Source organism: Micromys minutus (genome assembly GCF_963924665.1).
Source record: "Micromys minutus genome assembly, chromosome: 2".
In the NCBI taxonomy this organism is placed as follows: Eukaryota; Metazoa; Chordata; class Mammalia; order Rodentia; family Muridae; genus Micromys; species Micromys minutus.
Genome location: NC_137971.1, coordinates 57992377 through 58009947, shown reverse-complemented (window position 1 = coordinate 58009947; position 17571 = coordinate 57992377). Strand labels below are relative to the sequence as shown.

Below are 17571 nucleotides of genomic sequence, written 5' to 3'. Positions count from 1 at the left end.
TCTAGATTTCTTCACTTTCGCCTCAGGCAGACTCTTCTCACAAACTAAACAGCAGCCACGTTCTTCAACCAAGACATCCCAAGAACTATTTCTAGGTGGCACACTGACATTCTTATCTTGAGCCAGGCTCCTGTGGTTCACCTCACCCTCAGCACCACTGTCTACTGGTGCTTCTACTAGGATGGCCCATTAAGCCCCAGTTAAAGCATTCCACTGCTTTCCTAACCCCAAGTCCCCAAGTCCACATTTCTCCAAACAAAGCATGGTGAGGCCTATCACAGCAATACCCAGTTCCTGGTACCAACTTCTGTCTTAGGGTTTTATTGCTATGAAGAGACACCATGACCATGGCAACTCTTATAAAGGAAAACATTTAACTGGGGCTGGCTTACAGCTCCAGAGGATTAGTCTGTTGCCATCATAGCAGGAAACATGGCAGATTACAAACAGATGTGGTACTGAAGAGGAGCTGAGAGTTCTATATCCTAATCCACAGGAAACAGAAGGAAACAATGTGCCACACTGAGCTTAGCTGGAGACCTCAAAGCTCATCCCCACAGTGACATTCTTCCTTCAGCAAGGCCACACCTACTCTGAAATGCTACACCTAATAGTGCCAATTACTAGGGGTGAAGTATTCAAACACAGTCTATGGGGGGAGCGATACCTATTCAAACCACTGCAGAGTTCTAGGACACCTTAGGCTACACAGAAAAACCTTGTGTGTGTGAGGACAAGGGGGATGGTGCCTGAGGATTGTCACCAGAGGACAATCTCTAGCTTCTACGTGCACACATGGGCAGGCACATCCACATAAACATGTGACATACATACACTGAAAGTGAAATGAGAACCCCAGTCACTGTGGCTCACAGCAACCTGAGTGAAGGTGGTTCTGGGGTCTGAAAGGGATCTGGGGGAATTCTCATAACTTATTAAGCCATGTGTTGATTGTGGCTCCTGTGGGAGGTTAGTCTAGGGTGGGGATGGTGGCTTAGTGTAAATAGGACTTCCTCTGTAAGGCATATGTCTAAGAGAAAGGATATGTAATACAGAAACTTAACATGGGACTGTGACAGTCAGGGTCTCATTGTGTAGCTTTGGCTGGCTTGTGAGATGTTCATTTATTAAAGCTTATTTTTATTTATTTATTTATTTTTTTGTTTTTTTGAAATAGGGTTTTCCCGTGTAGCTTTGGTGATCATCCTGGAACTCTATTTGCAGACCAGATAACCTCGAACTCACAGAGATCCTCCTGCCTCTGCCTCGTGAGTGCTGGGATTAAAGGTGTATGCCACTGCCCGGCTTGCTTTTTTTAAAAACATATATTTCTTTTTATGAATGAGCATTTATATGTATGAGCAGTTTGCCTGCATGTGCACCTCTGTACCTTATATGTGCAGTGCCTGAGGAGGTCAGAAAAGGGCATTGGATCTTCTGGAATTGGAGTTGTAGACAGTTGCAAACCACCATGTGGGTGCTGGGAACAGAACCTGTGTTCTGCAAGAACAAGTATTCTTACTCTTGAGTCATCTCTCAAGCCTCATAAGTTTTTTAAAGATTTATTAGTTTTATGTCTATGACTGTTTAGACTGCATGTATGTATGCATGTATGTATGTATGTGCATGCATGGTGTCCTCAGAGGTCAGAATAGGTGTTATTACCCTTGAGCTGGTGTTAAGGAATGATTGTGAGCTACCATGAGAGCATGGGAATGTGGGAAGTGAACTTAGATCTTCTGTAAGAACAAGTGCTATGTATCACTGAGCTCTTGTCCTAAGGACGTTATTCTTGATAGTCCAAAAGTAGGAAGAACCCAAAAGCCACTAGATAACAAAAATATCACTAATAAAGAATAGGCGTGCTGGCTGCTGCTTGACAGCACTGTGCTGAGGAAAGGCAGACTTTAACCACACAGACTGTACTTTCCTACTTAGAACAGGCACCTATTTTGAACCAGTCGAGGTTGCCAGGAGCTGGTAAATGACTGCTAATAGTCATGGAGTTAATTTGGAGAGATAAAGGGCAGACAGATAGCAGACAGTTGGAATCCACTGATGTACATGTTTTATGTGAGTAGACAGTGTGGTTTGTGAATCTTATCCCAAAAACTGCTGAAAAAGATGGTCCAGCCTAGTGTGTCAGAGCCACATGAGTTTATCCACTGGGGCTTATCGGCAGAACAGTTTTTAATGCTCTGTGAATTAATTTCTTCCCTCCCCTCCCCTCCTTCCTTCCTTTGAAGCTCACTCCATATCCCTGCTGCCAGGTTTGCAGAAGTATAGCTTCCCGTGCTCAGGACCGCAGATCTGTGCCCTCAGGAGGCTGTTTGTGCACTTTTACTTGGGTTTATTGGTGTAGATTTTGATCAGAGCTCCCTTCCCATTAACATAGACCACAGAGACATTCCTGAGCACAGCCATAGCAAACCTATGGCCACTCAATGCCTTCTGCCCATTACCTGGAATTATGTTGCTGAGAGCATTCTGGCTAATGGCAGTCTTGTCAATAGATGATCAGAGGTGGGAAACTCCAGCAACCTGAGTCTTGCAGTTTGTGGGTGGGTTGTGAGTGGCTATTGTGAACACCTTTAATGCCTAGTAAGAGTCTTATCTTCATTAATGTGGACAGTCTAAAGTGAAGAGAGTGTCTTAGCATACATTTGGATGAAACTCTTTACTTCAGACAGAGTTTTATTATACATGTCAAAGATTCACGTTTTGCTATCTCTGTGTCTCTTCTGTCTCTGTCTTTGTCTCTCTTTCTGTAAGGTCCTACTGCACAGCTTAGGTTGGCCATGAACTTGTGATTCTCCTGCTTTAGTCTCCTGAATGCTAGGATTAGAGGTGTCTGCTAACATGTCCAGCCTAGGCAGGTGTTTTGTAATCTAGGCCATTCCCTACTACCATCAAGGATTCATGTGGTCCTGGAGAAGAATGATTAACTAGTCTGTTGCTGAGGACTGAGCTTTCTCCCAGGTGCTCAGTCTCCAGCCTGTCCCCATTCTGTGCATTCTTTGATACTCACGGAGGCAAATTACAGCTTGCTCCTGGCTCTGCAGCTAGTCTGGGTCACTTATTAGCCAGCGACGCTCCAAAGTTCATGCTGAAATTGCTGTTGCATTTCAGAGAGTTAAGGTAGCTAAGAACAGAATCCCACAGCTCAGACTGTCTGTCAAGCTTGTTGACACAGGCCGGTTAGTTATTCAGGTTGCTGGTTACCTTTTTGAAATTGATTTCTAGAGTTAGAATAGGTCAGTAACCCTTGTCCTTGCCTGTATCTAGTTTTATTTTTTATTTTTATTTTATTTTATTTTTTTGGGACAGGGTTTCACTTTGTAACCCTGACTGGCCTAGAACTCTCTATGTAGGCCAGGCTAACCTACCTCAGTGACCTCAGACTCACAGAGTTCTGCCTGCCTCTGCCTCCCGAGTACTGGAATTAAAAGGCATGTGCCACTATATCTGGTCCCAGGCTAAGTCTTTGTCACATTAGCTTTTTGTTGGTTTTGTTTTGTTTTGATTTTTTTCCCCCTAGACCTTTCTTAGCAAGATGAGTCCCTTTGTCTAAGAAGTGTGACATTAGTAAGGAACATGGGCCAGGTACTACTGTTGAGTGGCACCTTTTGTAATATATGATGCAGATGCCACCTGTAAAACATCTGGACATATGAGGCAGGTCTGCTAGTGTCACCTGCTCTTTAAATCCTGTGTATCATTTCATCTGTGGGAATTACTCTATGGCGTTTCCAGAGTTGGACATTTGGTGACCTCTGTGAAGTGAGTAAAAGTACCACTCTGTGAAGGGCAGTGTTAATGGCCTGTGTCACTCATGTGGCCTAACCCTCACAGTAACATAGAGTCTATGATGTTGTCTTCTGTATCAGATCCGACTTAGAGCCATGATAGCTGGGAAACATGAGCCCATCTTGAAGCAGCAGTAATCTGTATGCATGCTTAGCTCATGGTTACTCATGAGGGAGCTTTTCAGACAGGTAGACCTGCTGTCTCTTCACTGAAGGCATCCTCTCTCCATCCCTTGCTGCTCCTCTGTCTGCCAGTGCTGGGAGGCATTGGTCATTGGACTCTGATCCAGGGAAAGGAGATATGGCCTCTCTTTCTTTCTTCCTTCCTTCCTTCTTCCTTCCTTCCTTCCTTCCTTCCTTCCTTCCTTCCTTTCTTTCTTTCTTTCTTTTTTTCTTAGATTTATTTATTTATTATATATATGAGTATGCTGTAGCTGTCTTCAGACACACCAGAAGAGGGCATCAGATCTCATTACAGATGGTTGTGAGCCACCACGTAGTTGCTGGGATTTGAACTTAAGACCTCCAGAAGAGTAGTCAGTGCTCCTAACCACTGAGCCATCTCTCAGTCCCCATGGCCTCACTTTCTAGTGGAAGAGGCAGTGAGGCTGCAGACAGACAGGGATGCCTGAGGACAGGAGTAATTAGGGGTCTTGTCTCTTTGGGCTGCCCTCGGAGTGCATTGCTGGTGGCAAGTAGAAGTTCTCTCGAGGAATAGGCTCATTCCTTGTCTTGAAAGAGATTTGAGTTTTCTGTAGAGGAAACTGTGGTCAGATGCATTGAAGGACTTGGATGAAGGCAGAGATGTACTTGTGTCTACCTCGACAGACCTAAGTGACTGTGGAGGCAATGCTAGGATGGTGGGGCTGATATGGCCTGGCCAGAGCCCCACAGAGCAGGGTCAGGGTAGATCAGAAACACAGGAAAGGCCAGGTCTACTAAGCATGCCAGAGACGTCTAGGTGTATATCTATCATCGCCACCTGGGGTCCACTGCTTCTCTGTTTCAGGACCAACTACATTGAGTGAGGATTGACCTGCTTTCAGGACGGTGTGGGTGTGTGGGTGGACAGGTCTCCCTTCCCACTGGGAACTACTGAGTTAGAAAACTGTTAGGCTTTCTGAGTGATCACTCCTCTATTGTTAGGTTTTGCTACTCTGGGTAAAGGCTAAGCAACTGCCTCTGACTTGTCCAGCTGTGCTCCTATGAGAGCTGTGTTTGACAGTTACACATTGTTATATTATCTGAACATAACATTTCTGTACTTATGCATACCTTTCCCTTGCTTACTATCATCCTATACACTTATTGTCCCTGAACGCTTATGCCCACTTTTGCAGTTACCCCACCCCACTTACACTCCTCTGCATACCTCATGCATGCACCTTATATTCATAGTTGATGTTTTATGTGGCTCTTCATGTGACTGGATGTCTGAAGTTCATGACCCATAAAGAATTTAGGGAGCCAGGTGGTCTGGACTTAATGTATGTAGTTGGCTTATGACATTTATACTTGACAATAACTTTGCTGGATATAAAGCTTCAATGTCTCCTTCCTTTCCTCCCCTCCCCTCCCCTCCCCTCCCCTCCCCACCCCTCCTCTCCCCTCCCCTCCCCTCCCTTCCCTTCCCTTCCCTTTCTTTTTTTTTCTTTGGTGCAACGGAACTCTATTGATGGTATTTAAGAGTGTAGGGAGAGCTCCCTAGGACCCTCCTATTATTATGGAGGTCTAGGATGGAGATTGTGAGAGAGATGCTCAGTGTTAGGGGCCAAGTTGGAATGGGACTCCTTAGCAACTGAGGGCTTTTCTCTTGCTCTCAGTATCTTGCTGGGGTGGGTGGTCCAGGGTTTTTTACTTCTTGGAAGCCATGTAGGCCATGAGGTCCACCACGCTGTTGCTGTAGCCATATTCATTATTATACCAGGAAATAAGCTTCACAAAGTTGTCATTGAGAGCAATGCCAGCTCCGGCATCAAAGAGTGGGAGTTGCTGTTGAAGTCGCAGAAGACAACCTGCTCCTCAGTGTAGCCCAGGATGCCCTTTAGTGGGCCCTCAGCTGCCTGCTTCACCACCTTCTTGATGTCATCATACTTGGCAGGCTTCTCCAGGCAGCTTGTCAGATCCACAACAGATACATTGGGGGTAGGAACACTGAAGGCCATGCCAGTGAGTTTCCCATTCAGCTCTGGGATGACCTTGCCTTGGCAGCACCAGTGGATGCAGGGATGATGTTCTGGGCTGCCCCATGGCCATCATGCCACAGCTTTCCAGAGGGGCCATCCACAGTCTTCAGAGTGGTGGTGATGGCATGGACTGTAGTCATGAACCCTTCTGTGATGCCGAAGTTCTCATGGATGTCTTTAGCCAGGGGGGCTAAGCAGTTGATCGTGCAGGATGCATTGCTGATGATCTTGAGTGACTTGTCTTATTTCTCATGGTTCACACCCATTGCAAACATGGGGGCATTGGCCAAAGGGGCAGATATGATGACCCTTTTGGCCCCACCCTTCAAGTGGGTCCCAGCCTTCTCCATGGTGGTGAAGACACCAGTAGCCTCCACGACATACTCAGCACCAGCATCACCCCATTTGATGTTAGCGGGATCTCTCTCCTGGAAGATGGTGATGGGCTTCCCGTTGGTGACAAGCTTCCCATGCTCAGCCCTGACTGTGCCATTGAGTTTGCCATGGGTAGAGTCATACTGGAACATGTACACCATGTCAGTGAAGGGGTTGTTGATGGCAACAATCTCCACTTTGCCAGATCCAGAGCAGAAGGTAGCTCTGGTAACCAGGTGCCCAATATGGCCAAATCCATTTACACCAACCTTCACCATCTAGTCTAAAGGGACAGGCTGGCATTGCAAGAAAAGATGTGGCTGTCTCTGGAACAGGGAGTAGCAGAGAGTCAATGTCTTGTTTCTTTTTCTTGAATATCTTAGATATATCCTAACCATTTTGATGTTCAATACTGCTTAGTGTCTCAAGCTCCATGTAGAACTTTTTTTTTCTTTTTGAGACATGTCTTTCTATGTAGTTCTGGATGGAATTTGCTGTGTAGGTCAGGCTAGCCTTGAACTCACAGAAAGTCACCACATCCAGTTTTTGTTTTTGAGGCATTTCCCCATTTCTACTATACTAGCCTTGGCTACCTGAGACCCTGTCTAAAGAAACTAAAGAACAACAAACAATATATACAGCACCCACATACAAAACAGAAGCTGCTGTGCTAACAGTAGACCCATAGAGCATCATGCTCTGGGGCTTCGATAGGATTTCCCCAGACTCCTACTGCCTGCAGAGTCCTTCAGCTCTTCTTAGTTTTAAAACTTAAAACTTAAGTGTATGCGTACATGCTCAAGCAAGACCATCTCTAGTAGAATTCTTCAGGAGTTATCCATATTGTCTTCATTCTTCTTCCTTTCCTCTCATCTCCTCTTCCTCTCCTCCCCTCCCCTCCTCACCTCACCTCTTCCCCTTTTCCACTTCTTCCCTCCTCCCCTCCCCTCACCTCCCCTCCTCTCCCCTCCTTCCTTGTCTCCTCTTCTCCTTCTTTTAGATAGGGACTGATCCTCCACCTAGAGTGGTTGAGTAAGCTATACTGGTTGACTGGCAGCCTCAGGAATCTATCTGTTTTCCCTCTCCCAGATCAGGGATAACAAGCCTGTGCCACCCCACCCGATTTTTTCTTGTAGATTCTGGTGATAGAACTTAGGTATTTATGCTCATACTTTTATATTTATTGTTACTCTTTTTAAATAATCTTTTAAAAATTTATCTTTTATGGTTATAGGTGTTTTACTTGCATGTATTTCTGCTCACCATGTACAAGCAGTTCCTGCAGAGGGCAGAAGTGGGTATCAGATCCCCTTGACCCGGAGTTTATAAGCTGCCATGTGAATGCTGAAAATGGAACCCAGGTCCTCTGGAAAAGCACTCAGTGCCCCCGAGTATGGAGCCATCTCTGCAGCCCTTTTTCATTTTTATGATGCTGGAGATGGAACTCAGGATCTCACCGTGCCAGGCAAACCTCCCCCGACTCAGTCTCACGAGTGCTGAAGTGATAGATGTCCATCCTGGGCATCCCACTCTGTCTGTGGGTCTGTCTTTTTTGGGGCCGTCTTGTTGTGAGAGCCAGCTGACGACTAAGGCCAAGAGGATTGTCATGAGTTCCACGCTAGTTGAGGCTACATTCTTTGTCAGACCCTGTGTCAAAAGCAGGGGGGAAGGGTGGTGGTGGCAAAAAACAAAATATGAAATATTCTACAAGTTAAAGCTGTTTTAATTTACAATACACAAAACAATTTAAGCAGACCCATTTTTAAGAAAAATTATTTTTACTTCTTGTTCATGGGCAAATTTTTAATTCTCTCCAGAAAAACCAAAGCCTCCTACAGTCCTCTCCAAGCTCTGTAGCAGGTGAGCTGGGCTGTACCTCTCCCTTACTTCTTTTCCTTCAGCCATCTCTGCTGAAGTGAGCGTCCACAGGCGTGCAGGCACAGGCACAGTCTGGAAGGAGGCACTGCCCGGATCTTCTTTTCTCCATTGCTCTGCACAGTTGTGCCTTGTCACCACAGGAACTTACTGCCACAGCCTAAACTTTTTTGGTGACCCTTAGGTTAAGCTTTGTGCTCCCAGAGTCTCTCTCCTAAGGCTGTGCCTCTGGCTGGGGACACCCTGATATCTCTTTAGAGCAGGATGTGTCAGAGCCTGATGCTCAAAGGAGATGTGGGGATGAGGCCTATGAGGTTAGGGTGGGTGGGTCCCACCAAGCCTGGCTTTTTATTCTTAACTCTTTTTTTTTTTCCTATTTCTTTTTTGCTTATGTTATAACCCAGGCTAGGCCCCAACTCACAGCAATCCTGCCTCAGCCTCCTGAATCCTGGGATTATATATTTGAACTATATCTCCTAAAGATAGGATTAAAGAAAACTTCAGAAATAAAAGAAGCTTCTTCCTGGCAGTTTAGGAAGCACCAGGGCTAATCCAGTGCTTGTTGTGTCCTCTCTGATGGAACCTTCAGCTGCTCAGGTGTGGCAGATAGGAGTCAGGGTCCTAAGGCCTGCTCCATCAGGGTTGGGGACAGTGATATGAGATTGATGGACTCTAAACCTTGCTGTTTGTTGCCTCAACTGCATAGAATCCTGTTTCCTGGTTTTCTCACCTGTACATCCAGAGCTGGCTGGAAAAAACCGGACCCAGAAATGCTCTCAGTTCAGCCACAGTGAAGCCTGCCCATGAGCCAGCACTCACAGGAGATAAGTGGTGCTTGGGCCTGCCTTACTGGGAAGCAGGGAGAGTCTGGGCCCTGCGCACTTGATGTGGTTGAGTCAGCCTTGGGCCTGGAACGGCCTGAGCTGTGGTTTTGTGTTGCAGATGGGCTCTTCCTTTTGGAAGAACAGCTGTGAGTAGCTTAAGAGGATCCTTTATTTTTTTATCTTTTATTTATATTTTTATTATGCTTTATTAGCAGTTACATACCTGAGTTCAATGTATTTCAGTCATATGCACCCTCAGCTCATCTCCTGTTCCCTCCACACCAGCACCCCCCTTCTCACTTTAATGCAGAAGGCCCTTTTAAGCTTTCTCTTTAATACTTTTTACTTATTTCATGTGTACCTTTTTGTCCGCACAATATGTCTGGGTGTTATATGGGTATAGGGCCATTTACAGGAGATTGAAAACCTATCAGTGGCCTCTGCACAAAGAGAGGAAAGGTCCTTCGTCTTTAAGCAGCTATTAGTTGATAAGGCAGTATTTTGTTTTGCTTTCTTTGAGACGTGGTCTCACTAATAGACCAGGCTGCCTTTACCTCTGCCTCCTGGGTGCTCGGGTTAAGAGTTTGTTCTACTATGCCTGGCAAAGCTATTTTTAAAGTTTGAATTTTATTTTTTTAATATTATTGTATTTGTGTGTGGAGCATGGTGTGCATGTGGAAGCCAGAGGTTAACTCTGGTGTCAGTTCTCATGAGCTTCTACCTTTACCTGGGTTCTAGGGACCAATCTCAGATTCCCAGGCTTGTGCAACGAGGGCTCTACCCACCATGCTGCCTCTGGATCCTTTAAAATGTTTTTCTTGCTGTTTCAAAGAGTGATTTACACATACAAATACTTGTTTGTATATACAGCATGCTTATCTGGTAAGATATGTGCTTCCGGTTAATTCCCCTTGCTCTCTTTGGACTCTAGTTTACATGACAGCCCAAGTAACAGGCATGTAAGAAGCATGTGGAAGGGCAGGTCGTGTTCCAGCAGCAGTATCACACGTAGTGGAAGTTGGGCTGTTTTCCCGTTTCCCCTAACTTCATTTTGCATTGGAGGGAGACATGCCAGGCTTTTCAGTTTGTGAGTGTCATGAGAGAAGACAGTTGGATACTTGTGGCTTAAACTGTTAACTTCCTTGGTGCTCATGGTGTATATTTAATGGCTCACGGGGAAAGCCCTCAGTGCATGCTGTGATTGCTTTCAATTCTCAGAGCTGTGGCACACAGGTAGATAGAATTAAACTGGAGGTGTAGTGCACCTCCTCTGAGGAACTGCTTCCAGGAGGTGCTATGAGCTTATTTCATCACCATCCTCATGGGATACTTGTTGTGACTACCCTAGGCCAGTCTACTAGGGTCTTGGGTCCTGCTGCTGGTCTTGAAATGGTTTACTTCTTTCCTTGGTTTTACCTCCTGACTTTGAGGCTGAGTGGAGACCCCAGGGCTTTGTCTGTGATGGTGTACCATGTAGTTGGACATCTGTGTGGCTCATAGCCCCTACTCCCACCACCACTGAAAATCATGGAGTCTGTCATCAGTTCTCAGTGTGGGTCTCGGCAGGAAGGAGTGCTTCTTTAGAGTAATGGAACAATATTTTTATATTCTTTTCTCCTAGGTAAAAGTAAAGAAGCTGAAATAAAGAGGATAAACAAGGAACTGGCAAATATTAGATCAAAATTTAAAGGTAAGTGCTACCCTTTTCTACAGCTGACTAAAGAAAGACCTAGTCATGATTGTTAATCTTCCCTGTCAATGTGGTCTGAAATCCACCTGAACATGTCTGTGAGGAATTGTTTACATTATGTCGTTGAAGTAGGAAGATACCCTAAATATGGGCTCAGAGGTCCTAGACAGAATTAAAAGGAGAAAGTAAGCTGAGTATATCTCCAACCTCAGGGATGCTTCTAGCTTGGCCCTAGTGAGCTTGCTCATAAGCAGTGTGCATAGGAGAGAAGTGAGCCTTAGGCTCATCTGTCTTTTTTTTTATTCTGACTGGATGTGACCAGCTATGTCAAGTTCCTGTAGCTGATGTCTTTACCATGATGGACACCCCTTGAGCTGTGAGCCTAAGTAAACCCTCCTTAAGGTGCTTTTGATAGTTCTGTCACAGCCATCAGAAAAGTAGTAAGTAAGAAACAGTCTTTTAACTTAAAAACAAATGAACAAACAAAACAACCTCCTAAAACACATCAAGTTCCTCGTTAGTAAATCCAGCCATGAGAGGTGCAGGTAGTGCAAGCAGCTTGTGCTGAATTGGTTGGGCAGCCCCTTCCTAGCTTTCAGGTTGACTTTTCCCTAGGGGTTGGAAATTATACTGACTCTGTGTCTTGTCTGGAAAGTGCTGCTCAGCACTATGCCAAGGAGAAGCAGCTTTGACAGGGTGCCGGACTCTGTTGACTACACACATGCCCTTGTGGTTGTTTATCTGAAGGGTTATGCATAATCCCAGTGCATCTGCCCTGTCAGGTGAAGGCAGAGACCTGTCTTTACAGGTACATCTGCTAAAAAGGCGTGTGCTCATCACAGGCTTAGAGTCCTGCATGTGTGTGCTCAGCACAGGCTTAGAGTCTTGTGTGTGCATACTCTGGAAAGCGAAGCTAACTGTAAGCTGAGCATATAATGAGAACAGCTGGAATTTCCTAGAAATGATGAGTAGAGGAGAAGCTTGGACTGCACCCTCAGAGGAGGTGTGTGGTCAGTAGAGTTACCCTTGTGGTCTCCTAGAATCTCAGGATGGGTGAGTCGGGCCTTGAAAGTGGATTTCCCAGATGGTTGGGCAGTTAGAAGACCAGTGGAATTTAAATTATTACTTGTCAGAGTATTTGCTGTTGAGCTGACAGAAAGTTAAGTTTGAGTATTTTAAAGCATGCCTCTGAAAGTCCTGACCCTGAATTTGTAATGTAATGACTGTCTTATGACTTAGTTTTGGTAGTCTCTCTCTCATTTCTCTGTAAGGAATGGGGCTGCCCATTTGTCTCTCTGCTGGATGGGAATGCTAATGGTTCCAGATGTAGATCCTATGATGGGATTACAACGCTGAAGACTTACAGAGGATACAACTAGCGTACTGTAATGGGGAGGGAGGCCTATGGTGGAGATACTGACTCATAGTCACCTGTAACCCATTGGGCAGCTGTGGAGTCTGGCCTGCCTCTGGGGTCTTATGCCACCCCTGCCTAGGCTCAGGCCTAAAAACTTGAACAAAGTTGGATGTAGCCACCTGTCCAGCTCCCACATGCTGGCAGCTCTGCACCTTCACTGTGAAGGCCTATGTCTGCTATTCTGTTATATAAGGAAATACATATTGCTTACTTGATGACCTGGGTTGAAGTGAGAAGCACCAGTTTCTCTGGTAGGAAAGTGTTGTCTCCCTGATCTTGAATGCAGTTGCTTTAAATATACACTGTTGCAGTATGTGGTCAGAGAGGACAAGGGTGCTCAGAGAAATGAGAACCTGTGAGCTGGAACCCACAGAGGCCCAGGAGACAAAATCATGAAGACTTGTAAGGTTCATGTCTCAGAGAACTGGGTTTACAGCATTTAAAGGTGTAACAGACAAACTCAGTAGGAAACATAGAAAGTGTCAGAAATCAGACTTTGAAATAAGACCAGTTGGGTGACTTAAATAAAAATATGGCCGATGACTGAGGTGATAGAGGTAGTTGAAGAAAACTTTGGTGTTCTGAAAGGCTGGGTGAATGAAGACGAGCTCTTAGGGAGAAAAAATGGGGTTCATAGATGGTGGTAGGCACAGACTAATTGAAACCTGGACAGGTGCTTGGTGTCTTGGAGGGAAGATGGGGTGTGTGGTGGATGGGTTTAGAGAATGAAGAATCTGGAACAAACACAGCATACGAAAGGGAATCTACCCTGATATGTTAGTATACACTGTGCTGTATACAAAGGCTCAAAGACTGGCACACTGAGCCACCGGCGAGGGGTGGAGCTGTGTTCACCGAAGCTGTGCAAGGCTGGCAGCTTTGGGCAGGAACAGCAGGGAGCAGGAAGGACACATAGCCCAGATATTGAGGAAGTCCTTTCTAGAGGTGACTCTGGGAAAAATGTCTTATTTTAAAAAAACAAAACAAAAAACAAACTTCAAGGAAAAAAGGGAATTAAAAAAAGAAAACCCAACAACAGTGAGGGGAGAGAGGGAGGGAAGAGTGAGTGTGAGCTTGTATGTACAAACATTTGCAAAATTTAAGAGGTTGAAGGAGAATTGCTAGTTAAAGATCATTCTGGGAGTTATAGCAAGACTGTCAAAAAACAAACAAATAAAAACTCTTAAGGGCTGGAGAGATGGTTCAGTGATAAGAACACTATCTTGCTCTTTTAGAGGACCTGGGTTTAATGGGATTCCCAGCACCCACATGGTTGTTCCCAACCATATATAATTCCAGTCCTAAGGGATCCTCTTCAGGCACTGAATGCACATGGCTGGCACACACCTTCAGTCTCAGCACCTGGGAAGTATAGACAAGTAGATCTCTGTGAGTTTGTGGCCAGCCTGGTCTATACAGCAGCAAGTCTCAAAAAACAGTCCCTCTAAAACCCTATAGTAATTAAATAGTAATAATAATAAAGCTTAAAAAGATGTTTTCAAAACAAAAATGGAAGACGTTATTAACAGTAGGCCTTTTTCTGATAGAGGAACTTTTGCAGACTCGTGATTCCAGGCACCAGGTCAATTATACAGAAACAAATGATAAAACAGAGGATGCTGGGTAGTAAATTTAAATGGTGATGTGGTAACGTTTTGTGGCATTTAAAGTCTAGTTAGAAATTAAGTCCTTGATAGCAAGCAGATAAAACACAATGAAATGTGAGTAGTGAACACTGGAGAGTTGAATCTGTATTTTTTTTTTTTTTTTATGGCAGTCTAAACTTAATGATTGATGCTAAGTTATACAAAAGGGCACTCACTGCTTTAATGAAGACTTAGGTAGAGTCTGCCATGGACTAGGCTGGCCTAGAATTTATGATATCATGGAGATTGACTTTGAACTTCTGCTCTTCCTATACTTACCACCCTAGTTCTGAGGTTATAAGTGATTTCTACCACGCCTGGTTTCTGTGGTTCTGGATCAAACCCAGGTCTTCTTACATGTTAAACAAACATTCTACCAATGAGCTGTTTCCAGCCCTTTTAGTTTATTCTTGGCCATCTCAAAATAGTTATAACATTGAGTTAGTTGGTCAACTTAAATATGGTGGCTTCCTGTTGGATAGGCATATAATCTTTTTTGGTTTCCTGAGACAGGGTTTCCCTGTGTAGCCCTGGCTGTTCTGGAGCTCACTCTGTACCCCAGGCTGGACTCCAACTCAGAGATCCACCTGCTTCTGCCTCTTTAGTGTTGCAAATAGAGGCTCTTTGTTTTTCTGTTTTTTTGTTTTTTTTTTTTTAATTATGGAAACAAATACATGCCTAAAAGTGAAACTTCGAGAAAAAGCATTTCTTCTCTGTCTTGTATCATTCCTCAAACTTGAGCTTGGCCTCCCACCTGGCCTAGTGTTTAGAGCTGGCATTCTTGTTGCTAACAGTTTTGTCCAGGAAGATATCAACAGAGTACCTTGTGGGCATGAGGTGATTTCACAAAGGACTTGTTCTTTTCTAATATTTATTTATTTATGTTTGGATTTGAGTGTTCTATTTGCATGTATGCCGGCATGACAGAAGAGGGCATCAGATCCTGTTACAGGTGATTGTGCGCCACCATGAGGGTGCTGGAAATTGAACTCAGGACCTCTGGGAAAAAAGCAGCTAATGGTCTTAACCACTAAGCAATGCCTTCAGCCTCAGGACTAGATTTTTTGATTTCTCAGTGATATTTTTTTTCTTTCTTGTCCATAGTAACTTGTCATTTTTTAGGGATGGTGCTCAGTTTTATCCTCCAAGGCATTGCTGTGAGGGCAGTCTGAGGTGCTGTCATTAATGTTCTTTATGATAACAGCTTTCAGTCCGTAGTAGTGTCCAGCCAGGACCACTTTCACGGGTTTCATGAATTCGCCCATTTTGACAACAAATAGCCAGCACCCAGCAGAAAGGAAGGACATCTTTAAAATATTTTAAATAATAAAGTTTATTAGACATTCTTTCATACAGTCTATGATAGCCTCAGTCTTGCTAGGTAGCCAAGGTGAGCCTTATACTTTAGATCCTCTTGACTCTTGCCATGTGCTAGTATTACAGGTGTGCCACTGTGCCATAGAAAATTTTCTAAGTTCAAGGTCATCCTGGGCTACATAGTGAGTCCCAGGCCAGCCTAGGGTCTAGAAGAGGGCCTTGTCTTACTCATCACCTTCCAAAAAGATACACATGTGAAGCCTTCACAAACAGGCAGAAATACCAAACCACTGATCTGATGTTGCAAATCACAGTTGTGCATGGACAAACCAGGGATTCATGTAGGAATCTACAGTTGTAGACGCCTGAGAATGAGTTACAGAAATTGCAAAATCATTAAAACATCATTCTTATTGTAGCCTCCCACTGTACGCAGCTACACATACTATTCCCTCTGTAAACAAAAATGAATAAGGACATTTGAAAAGTCTGGACGAGGAGTTAGGATGTCTGGAACCTACAGAGATTCATCTGCCTCTGCTGTCCTGAGTGCTAGGATTAAAGAAGTACAGCACCAGTCTGGCTTGGATTTTCTTATGTTAGTTACCACTGTGGTACTTTTTAAGATTTACCATTTTACTATCCAGTATAGAATATGGAGCATTCTAGTGGCAAAGATTGTCTCTCAGCAGTAATGATGTAAACTCTGACTTTATAAGCTGCGCATTCTAAGACTATGATACAGGTAAAAGTCTGTGATTAGAACTCAGCCAGTACAGTGGTATTTATCCACTGGCTGAAGGTCACCACCACAGGAAGTCTATTTAAGATGTTGGTAGATTTTTGGGCAGGAGCTTTGGGGCTGTTGCTAGAGAGCTTTTGTAGCTCAAAGTCTCATCCCTGATTCCTAGCACTACATAAAACCAGGTATGGTGGTACTCACCTATAATCCCAGCACTCAGGAAGTAAAAGCAGATGAGAATTTCAAGGTTATTCTCTGCTACACAGTGGATTTGAGACTAGCCTGAATTATATAAAACCTTGTTTCAAAAAACAAAGCAAACAAAAAACGTTGCAAGTTTGTGTGCCTATGATGCTTAGAGGCTAGAAGAGGTTGTTGAATCCTCCAGAGCTGGTTACAGGTGTTTTAGAGATACCCAGTTTGTTACATGGGTGCTAGAATCTGAACTCCTGTCCTCATGAGGGTCCTGTAAACACTTTTTATAGATGAGCCATCTCCAGCCTGCTCATGGTAGGGTTAACAGAATTGGATGCTTGCTTTGTTTAGTTGGGCACCAGTTCTTGGGACTTGGCTCAGAACTGCAGTGTATCTAGTCTATTAAAGAAGCAGACAGGATGACCTTGATTTTTATAGGGCTCCAGACTCCGGAGGTTTTCAGTTAATTTGCCACAGTAGGTCATTAAAAGAGTTTGTTAACCTTTACTTTTGGTTTTGCATTAGATTCTACGGATGAATACATACTTGTTCACTGCCTTGCTATATTTTCACCAGTTTCTTTCCTGCAGCTCTTCCATTTCTGTGTGTGCGTGCGTGTGTGTGTGTGTTTGTTTGTTTATGGTTTGTATGTGGGTATGCACATGAGGGCAGGTACCCATGGGAACTAAAGATGTTGGGTCCCTGTAGAGTCATAGTTACAGGTGGTTGTGAGCTGCCTGATGTGGTGCTGGGAACTGAACTCTGGACCTGAAAGAGCAGTGCATGCTCATAACCCCTGCGCCATCTCTCCAGCCCCATCCTCAGTGTGTTTAACTCAGTTTGCTTTCTCAGATCCTGTTTGCCCATATTTCATGTGCAAACCTCTCATTGGGTTAAACTGTTTTGTTCTCTGTATGCTACAGTGGAGGTCATAGGGCATCCTGTCCCAGTCTGTTCTCTCCTTCTACTAGTGGTACCCAGGGGTGAACTCAGGACGTGCATTATCTGCTTTTACTTGCTGACATTTCACTGTTCCTAGTCTTGCTATATGCAGGGTGGGCCTACAGCTGAGGCTTACCTTGAATTTCCTGCCTCCATCTTCTGTGTTCTGGGATAACAGTCTTGTATCACCATGCTTAACTTCGCAATTTACATTCTTTTGGGATATACCTTGAAATGGAATACATAATTTATCTTTTTTCCCCTTCTATGATGGGAGTAGAATCCTGAGGCACATGTGTGCTAGGCAAGTATTTTAAACCATTGAGCCACATCTGTAGCCTGATAATTCTTATAACCCTTTGAATAATAACCTTATGTTTTTGAGATGGAGTCTCATTGTGTAGTCCTTACTGGTCTGGAACCCACTATATAGACCAGTCTGGTTTCAAATTCACAGAGATCTGCCTGCTTTGCCTCCCTGCTGCTCATGCCACACGACATAGCAGTGAGCTGAGGCTCAGTAGGAGGCATAGCCAGCTTGATATTTTATTAGCAT

General features: G+C 44.3%; 1 protein-coding gene across 2 annotated transcripts in view; it reads left to right on the top strand.

Annotated features, from left to right (window-relative positions):
* AP2A2 (adaptor related protein complex 2 subunit alpha 2) overlaps nucleotides 1–17571 on the top strand; it is a 66780-nt gene that overhangs the window by 13641 nt on the left and 35568 nt on the right. For both annotated transcript variants that reach the window (XM_080912747.1, XM_080912746.1), the window contains exon 2: nucleotides 10688–10756. In XM_080912747.1, the coding sequence (XP_080768873.1) occupies nucleotides 10688–10756 (69 nt within the window). The remainder of the gene's footprint in view (nucleotides 1–10687; nucleotides 10757–17571) is intronic.